Genomic DNA, 10,000 nt, shown 5'->3' with positions numbered 1-10,000 from the left:
TAACGGTCTACAGCTCTGTACTGAAATAAGATATGAAGATATAATCAATATAAAATATGTGCCCAAGTCTTCCTTCTTATGGTATGACATTTATACCATTGTGATGTATTGTGCCCAGTAAATGTTAGACAGCGTGACAACATACCCCGCACTCCCCTACTCAGCGGACATAGATTTTTTTACAAGGCAGCTACATTGACAAGGCAGCTACATTGACAAGGCAGCTACATTGACAAGGCAGCTACATTGACAAGGCAGCTACATTAACAAGGCAGCTACATTGACAAGGCAGCTACATTGACAAGGCAGCCACATTGACAAGGCAGCAGACATTGACAAGGCAGCTACATTGACAAGGCAGCTACATTAACAAGGCAGCTACATTGACAAGGCAGCTACATTGACAAGGCAGCTACATTGACAAGGCAGGAGACATTGACAAGGCAGCTACATTGATAAGGCAGCTACATTGACAAGGCAGCTACATTGACATGGCAGCAGGTGTTTTGTCCGATGACATTTTGCGTTTCCCGCTTTTCCTGGCACCTGGCCAGTTTTAGGTTGGCCAGTTATTTCACGCAATCACCGTGAGACTCACGCATTTCAACCAGTTCTCACGCTCTCACGCCGCATCTCTATTTCTCACGGCGAGAAATAACAATTGTTTTACGGGACTTTTATTTTTGAAATTCCTTGAAAGAAAGCTACCGGACATGAGTTTCGTGGCATCTTTCTGCACGCGCATTAACTTGAGTCTGCAATCGAAGCGGCAGGCGAGCGCTGATGGAAGAACCTGTGTTCATGCGAGCTGCAAGAACGTAGCAAGCAGTGTTGCCAGATTGGGCTACTTTTGGTACTGGACGGGTGGATTCGGCAGCTTTTAGACCGGTTGGGCTGGACATTGTCAATTCCGTCTGGCAACCGTGGTAGCAAAATATGTGCATACATTACAACATCGTATCTGGTAGCCTACTGGACTGGGTTGCACCAATATGGCGTAAGTCATTATAAATGCAGGCATTTAGTAGTTACTAAACCCCTAGTTTTTTACTAGCTAGTTTCAAACTAGTTGTTTACTAATTTCGGTTGCACCACGCCAATCTTTTGCCAATCTTAGCTAGTAAATACTCCGTTTTGGTAACTGTTTTTTGTTTCTCTACTGTAACATAACCAGGTACATTAATAATAATAATTATTGTTGTGAAGGCCCACAGTTTAGTGCCAGTTTAGTTTCCCCAAACCAGCCCTATTTTTGCCCCTAGTATTTCCTTTGTTATTTTCTATACAATTATATACGTTTGTGAAGTGTATGTATTATTATTGTACTGTTTATGTATATGTTGATGACGTAGTATATCCGGGGTGTGTCTGTGACCCGGATGTTACGTTCGGTGGTGCCTATATAAGAGACGGAAGGGCGGAGTCAGTCAGAGTGTGTGGTGAGCAGCAGAACGAGAGAGAAGCAGAACGAGAGATAGCAACGAAGTCAATCGAAGATGGCGGATTCAGCAGCGCGCACACCGTGCAGCAACTGAAGACGCCAGGAAAAGCGATTATTGAGTGTACCAGTGTAGCCCGTTTTAGTTGTGTTCAACGTTGGACCAAGCGGGACGCCAGCTGGACATTAATCGTCGCCTCCACGAGCGAACACAGACTCCAGCGGAGCTTCGACGCGGACCACTTCATCGACGCACATGCCATTCGACCAGGCCTCAACGCGCACCACGCCACTGGACTATAAGCCTGTTCAGGCCAGAGACTGTCAGTGAGTGATTGAGGGTGTGTGTGGCCGGCCGGGAGGGAATGTGTATTTGGGGATGGATACATCATTTGTGTAATAAATGTGTTGTTCATATGTAATACCGTGTGTTAGTTGTTTGTAGCTCCAATGCTAATGCTAGTTGTTTGTAGCTCCAATGCTAATGCTAGTTGTTTGAAGGCTAATGCTAATGCTAGTTCCCTTGCTAATGCTAACGACATTAACTGCTAGTCTAATGGTTTGCTGGCGCCCCCTGCCTGTATCCTCCTATACTGCCTATTTAGCTCCATTAGTTAGATAACCAGCCCCTTCCTAAAGTATACAGTCCTTTTCAGCTACTCCCTGGTTACAATTGGTCCTTCGAGCCGGATCGGTAGTGTAGTGATAGCATGGCTGAGCGCAGCCAACCAGACCAGACAGTTACCCCCCCTTCTCCGCCCCCGGAGCCAGAGCCACGACCACAGAGAGTCCCGCGGTTGCCTCCGAGGTTACAGGAGTATGAGCTCGAGGTCGAAAGCTCACTGAGTGGTAGCGAGGAGCGCACTCCACGGGATACAGTGGTCGGAGAGGCCGAGGTGTCCGCCGGCGCGCGGGTGGCTAGCACTGAGACAGCCCTCACCGAGCACCAGCCTGAGGATGAGATGGCAGAACCGCAGGGTTTTGCCGTGGAAACGGAAGAACAGGAAGGAGAGGCCCGGTCCGACAGCGCCTGCGGGCGGAAGAGGGAGGGCCTCAGCCTTAACGATCTGCCTCCCAGTACGGCGCGCTCGAGACCTAGCTCCTGCCGCTCAGTGGCTTCCTACCGGTCCAGGGCTTCCGTGGGCAGTTATGCCTCTGGGGCGGATAGCCTGCACTCCAGAGGGAGTAGTGCCGCGCTGTCAGAATATATGCGCCAACAGGCCGAGATGGCGTTAGAGCGGGAGCGCCAACAGGCCGAGATGGCGTTAGAGAGGGAACGCATCCATTTCGAGCGCGAGCGCCTCCAGATGGAGGCGGCGGGGAGACAGCGCCAGGAGGCGCTAGAACGCGAGCGCCTCCAGATGGAGGCGGCGGGGAGACAGCGCCAGGAGGCGCTAGAACGTGAACGCTTCCAGATGGACGGAGCGGAACGCGCGGCGGAGAGACAGCGCCAGGAGGCGCTAGAACGTGAACGCTTCCAGATGAACGGAGCGGAACGCGAGGCGGAGAGACAGCGCCAGGAGGCGCTAGAACGTGAACGCTTCCAGATGGAGCGCGACCGCCTCCAGGCGGAGAGACAGCGCCAGGAGGCGCTAGAACGTGAACGCATCCAGTACGAGCGCGAGCGCCTCCAGATGGAGGGGGCGGAACGCGCGGCGGAGAGGCAGATGGCGAGAGAGCAACTGCACGCAGAGAAGATGGAGGAAATGATGCAGACCATGCGCGACGTGTGCATCAGCAGAACTCCGTCGGCCTGTAGCTCCAGAGTATCATCTGCACGGCCCTCTCGAGTGCCATCTCCTGAACCCCCCGCCGATGGCTCCATGACCCCCGCCAGGACTGTCCAACTACAGGCCCAGCTGACCACCTGGAAGGAAGAGGACCAGGGACCCGACCGCTACGCGGCCCAGAGGGAGCCAGCGTCGCTGCCCGGGAGGGGAGTCCTCCCCCAAGAGCGTAGCACACCCCTAGGTCCTCCAGTGCACCAAAATGCATGCAGGCCGGACACCCAGACCGTCACTCCAGCACCGATGATCCACTACAGGATGTTCCCCCAGGTGGAGGGACCCAAGTTCCCCTTCTTCAAGGACGAGGACAGGAGCCAGTATGTGGAGCTACGCATCTGCCTAGACACGCTCTTGGACAACTCCTGCTCAGAGTCCTACAAATATGCGATTCTCCTTCAGCATGTGAGGAACCCCAGAGCCCACAACATGGTACTGGCCCATGCCTCCGCACCGACACCTTACACCAGAGCGCTCGCTGACTTGGATGCACGCTACGGTCGTCCCTGGAACCACGCCCTTGCTGAACTGCAAGCCCTCGAACAGCAGGCCCCCATCAAGGATGACCGGGCGCTGGATGACTTCGCGCTCCGCGTGCACACCTTGGTTGGGATGCTGAAGACGCAGGGCCCAGCTGGCGCCAGCGAGATCAACAGCACCTCCAACGTAGAGCGGCTGCTCCGCAAGATCCCACGCTTCCGGCAGGAGAGGTTCCGGCGACAGCAGCGCGTTCGTAACCCCGAGAAGTTGGGTCTGAGCATGGCTGCCTTCGCGGAGTTCCTACTGGAGGAAGTGCATGACACCAACGTAGACGCCATGGGTTACGCTGAGCCGAAGAAGGAGAGGGAGAAGGGAGACCGCTGGGACGGGCCGAGCTCGAACAGAGGACGCCCAGTAGGAGTGCTGCACACGGAGGAGGAGCCTCGGAGAGAGAGGACCACCCGACCTGAGGGAAAGGATTCCTCTCAACCCCCTCCAAAGGGACGGAGAGGTCCACCGCCATGTCCGTACTGCACCAGCGAGCACTGGCTCAATGAGTGCAGTGACTTCAACAACCTGAGTACCGAGGCCAAGCAGAGGTGGCTCGAGAAGAACCAGAGGTGCTGGAACTGTGGGCGCGACCATCTGGCGAAGAACTGCACCTTGAGGAGGAAGTGCAACCGCTGTGAGGAGGTCCACCTCCACATCCTACACGAGGTCTCCCTCGCCAGGTCCACGGAGGGCAACAGAAGCCCTAGGTCCGGTCGCGCACCGGAAGAGGAAACCCCTGTCTACTACCTAGACTCGCCACAGAGCAGCGGCTCCAAGGTTCTACTGAAGGTGGTGAAGGTCCGACTTCACCACAACAACGCTGTGTACGACACGTACGCCGTTCTAGACGACGGGTCGGAACGGACCATCCTTCTCCAGGGGGCAGTGCGCCAGTTGGGGCTCCAAGGGACTGCGGAGAAGCTGACTCTGCGCACGATACGTCGCGACCTTAAAGAGGTCACCGGGGCGAGAATCAACTTCTCTATCTCCCCGGCGGGGCGGCCGTCGGATAGACATCGGCTTCAGAATGTCTTCACCGCCGACCAGCTAGCGCTCTCCCGCTACGACTACCCCCTGGAGAGGTTACGCGCAAGATATCCCCACCTACGGGGAGTAGACCTACATCCGATAGAAGGAGCGGAGCCAACCCTTCTCATCGGCTCGGACAACGCTGAACTGATCGTGTCGCTCCGTCCTCCGCTGAGAGGACCACGAGGCTGCCCGATGGCTGTTAAGACTGCGCTTGGGTGGGCCCTCCAAGGCGCTACCGAGTGGAGAGAGAGGGACGGGAGAGCTACGTCATCCCTCCATGTCCGAACCGAAGAAGCAAACCAACCAACCGGACCGCCTGGAGTGGAATCTATTGCTGCCAGTGCACCTGGAACAGTTAGTACCACAAATGGTTCACCACAGGATGACCAACCGAGGAAGAAGTCTCTGTGGACAGAGCATAAGTCTCTGGATGGGAAGCCTTACTACTACAACTCCCAGACTAAGGAGTCCCGGTGGTGGCGCTACCGTGCCATGGCGGCAACAGCTGTTGCCGAGGAACACCTGCAGGTGGCCATGCACCCTCACGGGGCCGAGGTCCGCATTGACGCACCCGTCAACTCCGTCGAGTACACGTCAGCCATGAAAGTCTCAGCCAGTATTGTAGACGCCTCCAAGGAGGAAAGGCCGAAGTTGGCGAAGAAGAGAGTAAAGTGGAACCCAGAAGAGGAGGCCAAGCAGGCCTTCAAAGAGCTTCTGGAGGAGGATGGTGGTTCATCCGACGCGTCATGGGAGCAAACCATGAGAATGATCATCAACGACCCACGCTACAGCGCCCTGCCCAAGCTGAGTGAGAAGAAGCAAGTGTTTAAGGCCTACCAGGCTAAGAAGGAGAAGGAACAAGCCAAGCAGCTCAGGAAGAGGAACTGTGAGGCGCTGACGAGCATTCTGGACAACATGGCCAACGTCACCTACTGCACCACCTGTTCCGAGGCCCAGCAGTACCTGCTGGACGACCCCTCCTTCGCTGAGTACGAGGCGCTGGAGAACATGAACCAGGAAGACGCTCTGCTCTGCTTCGAGGAGCACATCCGCGCCCTGGAGAAGGAGGAGAAGCAGACGATTCTGCTGAGGGAGAGAGACAAGATGTCCGAAGGTGCCGTGGTACTGGTGAGGGACCAGTCCCTTCCGCGCGCCGCCTGGCAGACAGGCAGAGTGGTCGACACTATCACCTCCTACCTCTCGCTGCTAGAGCAGCCTAGCCAGTGTGCCTTCTTAGTTAACTGAAACCGAGGGTTTCATGGGGCGGCTGTTGTGAAGGCCCACAGTTTAGTGCCAGTTTAGTTTCCCCAAACCAGCCCTATTTTTGCCCCTAGTATTTCCTTTGTTATTTTCTATACAATTATATACGTTTGTGAAGTGTATGTATTATTATTGTACTGTTTATGTATATGTTGATGACGTAGTATATCCGGGGTGTGTCTGTGACCCGGATGTTACGTTCGGTGGTGCCTATATAAGAGACGGAAGGGCGGAGTCAGTCAGAGTGTGTGGTGAGCAGCAGAACGAGAGAGAAGCAGAACGAGAGATAGCAACGAAGTCAATCGAAGATGGCGGATTCAGCAGCGCGCACACCGTGCAGCAACTGAAGACGCCAGGAAAAGCGATTATTGAGTGTACCAGTGTAGCCCGTTTTAGTTGTGTTCAACGTTGGACCAAGCGGGACGCCAGCTGGACATTAATCGTCGCCTCCACGAGCGAACACAGACTCCAGCGGAGCTTCGACGCGGACCACTTCATCGACGCACATGCCATTCGACCAGGCCTCAACGCGCACCACGCCACTGGACTATAAGCCTGTTCAGGCCAGAGACTGTCAGTGAGTGATTGAGGGTGTGTGTGGCCGGCCGGGAGGGAATGTGTATTTGGGGATGGATACATCATTTGTGTAATAAATGTGTTGTTCATATGTAATACCGTGTGTTAGTTGTTTGTAGCTCCAATGCTAATGCTAGTTGTTTGTAGCTCCAATGCTAATGCTAGTTGTTTGTAGCTCCAATGCTAATGCTAGTTGTTTGAAGGCTAATGCTAATGCTAGTTCCCTTGCTAATGCTAACGACATTAACTGCTAGTCTATTGGTTTGCTGGCGCCCCCTGCCTGTATCCTCCTATACTGCCTATTTAGCTCCATTAGTTAGATAACCAGCCCCTTCCTAAAGTATACAGTCCTTTTCAGCTACTCCCTGGTTACAATTATTATTAATAATTACAATTTACAATACAAATACAACAATTGGGGGTCCCTCAAATTTTTTGGGGGGATTTGACAAAATCACCCACCAAGCCCTCATTCTGACCCAGGAAAAACCCTGGTATGTACTGTATAACATGATAACCATCTATGAGCAATGCACTGTAACATGATGACCACGGGTCTTTCTGCTGCTGACCAAGGGGCTGAGTCCTGTTGATGGGGCCAATTTTTCTTTTAGAGTCTGTAGGCTACTGTATTTGTTTATTAAGATTTCATAAATATGATATATTGTCTGAATTGTTTTATTGTTTTATAAAATGTTAATTATTTACATTTCTTGTGCTGGTTTATTATGAACAACATGTAAAATTGCAGGAAACTAGCACAAATAATTGGGTGGGAGAGAGGGGCTGCCGCTGCTAAAACGTGCACAGTTTTGGGTCGCTCCACCGCCAAAAAATCTCACTCCAAACTTTTGGTGAAACTTGGCAGCCCTGAATACATTAATTAATGTTTTGCGGATATGAATACATATTGATTTATTTATTATTTACATAAGATTGCATGATTGAGTGTAAACGGTCCCAGCGAGAATCGAACCCACAACCTAAGTGTTGTCAGTGCCTTAATCTGCTACAGTAGGTGGGCGCCAATAACAGCTTCTCTGATTGGGCACTGGCACGTGTGTGCGTGGTGTGTGTGTGTGTGTGTGTGTGCGTTGGTGTGTGTGTGTGTGTGTGTGTGTGTGTGTGTGTGTTGGGTCATACTGTACCTGAACACGTCCAGTCAGAGTGAGATGTCCCCCCAGGTCTCCCCACCTGAGAGAGAGAAGAGGAGATGAAACCTTGTTGGATCGCAAGGTTGGCAGATCGGCGGTTCGAGCCCCGGCTGGCCACATGTCGAAGTGTCCTTGGGCAAGACACTCCCCTCCCCTCCCCTGCCCCCCCCCCCCCCCCGTCCCTCCCCTCCCCTGTGTGTGTGTGTGTATCTCTCGTCAGGTCTCAGTGTGTGTGTGTGTGTGTGTGTGTGTGTCTGTGTGTGTGTGTGTCTGTGTGTGTGTGTCTGTGTGTGTGTGTGTACCTGTCGTCAGGCCTCAGGGTGTGACAGTAGAAGTCGGAGCGGTTGATGAAGAAGCCGGTCTTCCTCACCACGCTCTCCGCTATGGTGCTGAGACGGTCCAACACGTTACACAGCTTACTGAGGGGGTGAGGGGGAGGGGGGGGAGGGAGAGGGGGGAGGGAGGGGGGGGAGGAGGGAGGGAAGGAGGGAGGGAAGGAGGGAGAGAGGGAGAGAGGGAGGGGGGGAGAGAGGGAGAGAGGGAGAGAGGGAGGGGGGGGGGAGAGGGAGAGACAGGAAGACAAAAAAGAAGAACAGGAAGGTCAGAGTGCATTGTGGAACAGCAGGAGACGTCCTCCCAGGCAGAACTGAGTCCTTGAGAATCAAGGTCCTTGAGAATCAAGGACCCCAATTGAAATAAGCCAGTGGCTTTCTTGGGTTTTTATCCTGTTAGTTGACCTTGTATGTAATATGTACTTTCATGTACCTACTTCTGCAAATCTTCTAATAAAGTTTTCAATCAATCAATCAATCAATCAAAACTAGCTGCTGGCAGAGACGTGATCTCTGGGTTCACAGGGAGTAAGCTAACCTCTTGGTGTAGCGGGCCATGTATGCTAGGCTAACCTCTTGGTGTAGCGGGCCATGTATGCTAGGCTAACCTCTTGGTGTAGCCATGTGTGCTAGGCTAACCTCTTGGTGTAGCGGGCCATGTATGCTAGGCTAACCTCTTGGTGTAGCGGGCCATGGATGCTAGGCTAACCTCTTGGTGTAGCGGGCCATGTCCCAGGCTAGGCTAGGCTAACCTCTTGGTGTAGCGGGCCATGTCCCAGGCTAAGCTAGGCTAACCTCTTGGTGTAGCGGGCCATGTCCCAGGCTAGGCTAGGCTAGGCTAGGCTAACCTCTTGGTCTAGTATGTATATGATACGGCGACCAGACGTCCCCGATTTCCGGGGGCAACCCCCGATTTGGATGACCTGTCCCCGGCAACAAACTGTCCCCGGAAAAGTCCCCGTTTCAAGCATTTTTTTTTTTTAAATCTTGGCTTGTATTGTCACCGAACCTGCTGCCAAGGGTCCTACCCATGGGGTCCTCCACCCCTTTATAACGTCAATGTATGCATATTACCCGTTAATGGACGATCGTTACATTCAATAGAAAGCATTTCATTCCCGATTGTTCCCCATTAACGAGCTCATTATGATTGAATGGAGCAATAACAAGGTCATTCTTCACCACTCAGTGAATTACATCCAAGCGTGGGGAAAGCACGCAGACAGTCTCAATGATAATACAATGAAATATATGCAGTGGGTGTATAAAGTTGTTTTAAATTATTAATAAAAATACAATACAATAGTCAATATACAGAATTTTGACAACATCATTAGTCTTATGTTAGGCTTAAACATTATGTTAGGCTTAAAGTATGAGTAGGGTAGTGGAGATAAAAAAATGGGCATAAAAAGCACAATAGTGTGTACAAATTCACCAGAATGCAGGAAATTAAGTGTTAAATCCTCTTTTTTTCTGGGGGAGGACACCCAGACCCCCCGCTTGGTTGATGGTTGGCTCGTCAACCTGAACAGTTCTAAGAATTACTTTTAATACCACTTACAGTACACTGACACTAATGTTGAGAGGCACATTCCAGTTGTTACACTTGAGTATTCTTGCTTGAATGTGTATACATTGGTCAAAATAAGGTCAAAATAAATGAAACAGCAATTGTCCCCGTTTCTGTATTTCATCATGATAAAATGTATACATTTTTCCTAAAAAGTTGGAAATGTCCCCAGATTGCATCTGAGAAATCTGGTCACCTTAGTATATGTATGCTAAGCTAACCTCTTGGTGTAGCGGGCCATGTCCCAGGCGATGTAGTCGATGCAGTGCGCCGGGGGGAGGAACTGGTTGAGGTTGATGACGGCGGGGTAGAGCTCCTCG

At 52.1% G+C, this 10,000-nt stretch overlaps 1 protein-coding gene across 1 annotated transcript in view; it reads right to left on the bottom strand.

The window, feature by feature from the left end:
* The window catches only part of LOC308175460 (polyphosphoinositide phosphatase-like), a gene marked incomplete at both ends in the record, with an annotated part of 28,846 nt that extends 18,850 nt beyond the window's left edge, over positions 1-9,996 (bottom strand). The window contains 3 exon segments of the mRNA XM_080551126.1: positions 7,770-7,815; positions 8,078-8,194; positions 9,902-9,996. Of these exon segments, the coding sequence (XP_080407252.1) occupies positions 7,770-7,815; positions 8,078-8,194; positions 9,902-9,996 (258 nt within the window).
* Between the last annotated feature and the right edge of the window lie 4 nt (positions 9,997-10,000).

Source organism: Nansenia antarctica (assembly GCF_963989245.1).
Source record: "Nansenia antarctica genome assembly, contig: SCAFFOLD_547, whole genome shotgun sequence".
Taxonomy (NCBI): Eukaryota; Metazoa; Chordata; class Actinopteri; order Argentiniformes; family Microstomatidae; genus Nansenia; species Nansenia antarctica.
This window is presented reverse-complemented; position numbering and strand designations above follow the sequence as displayed.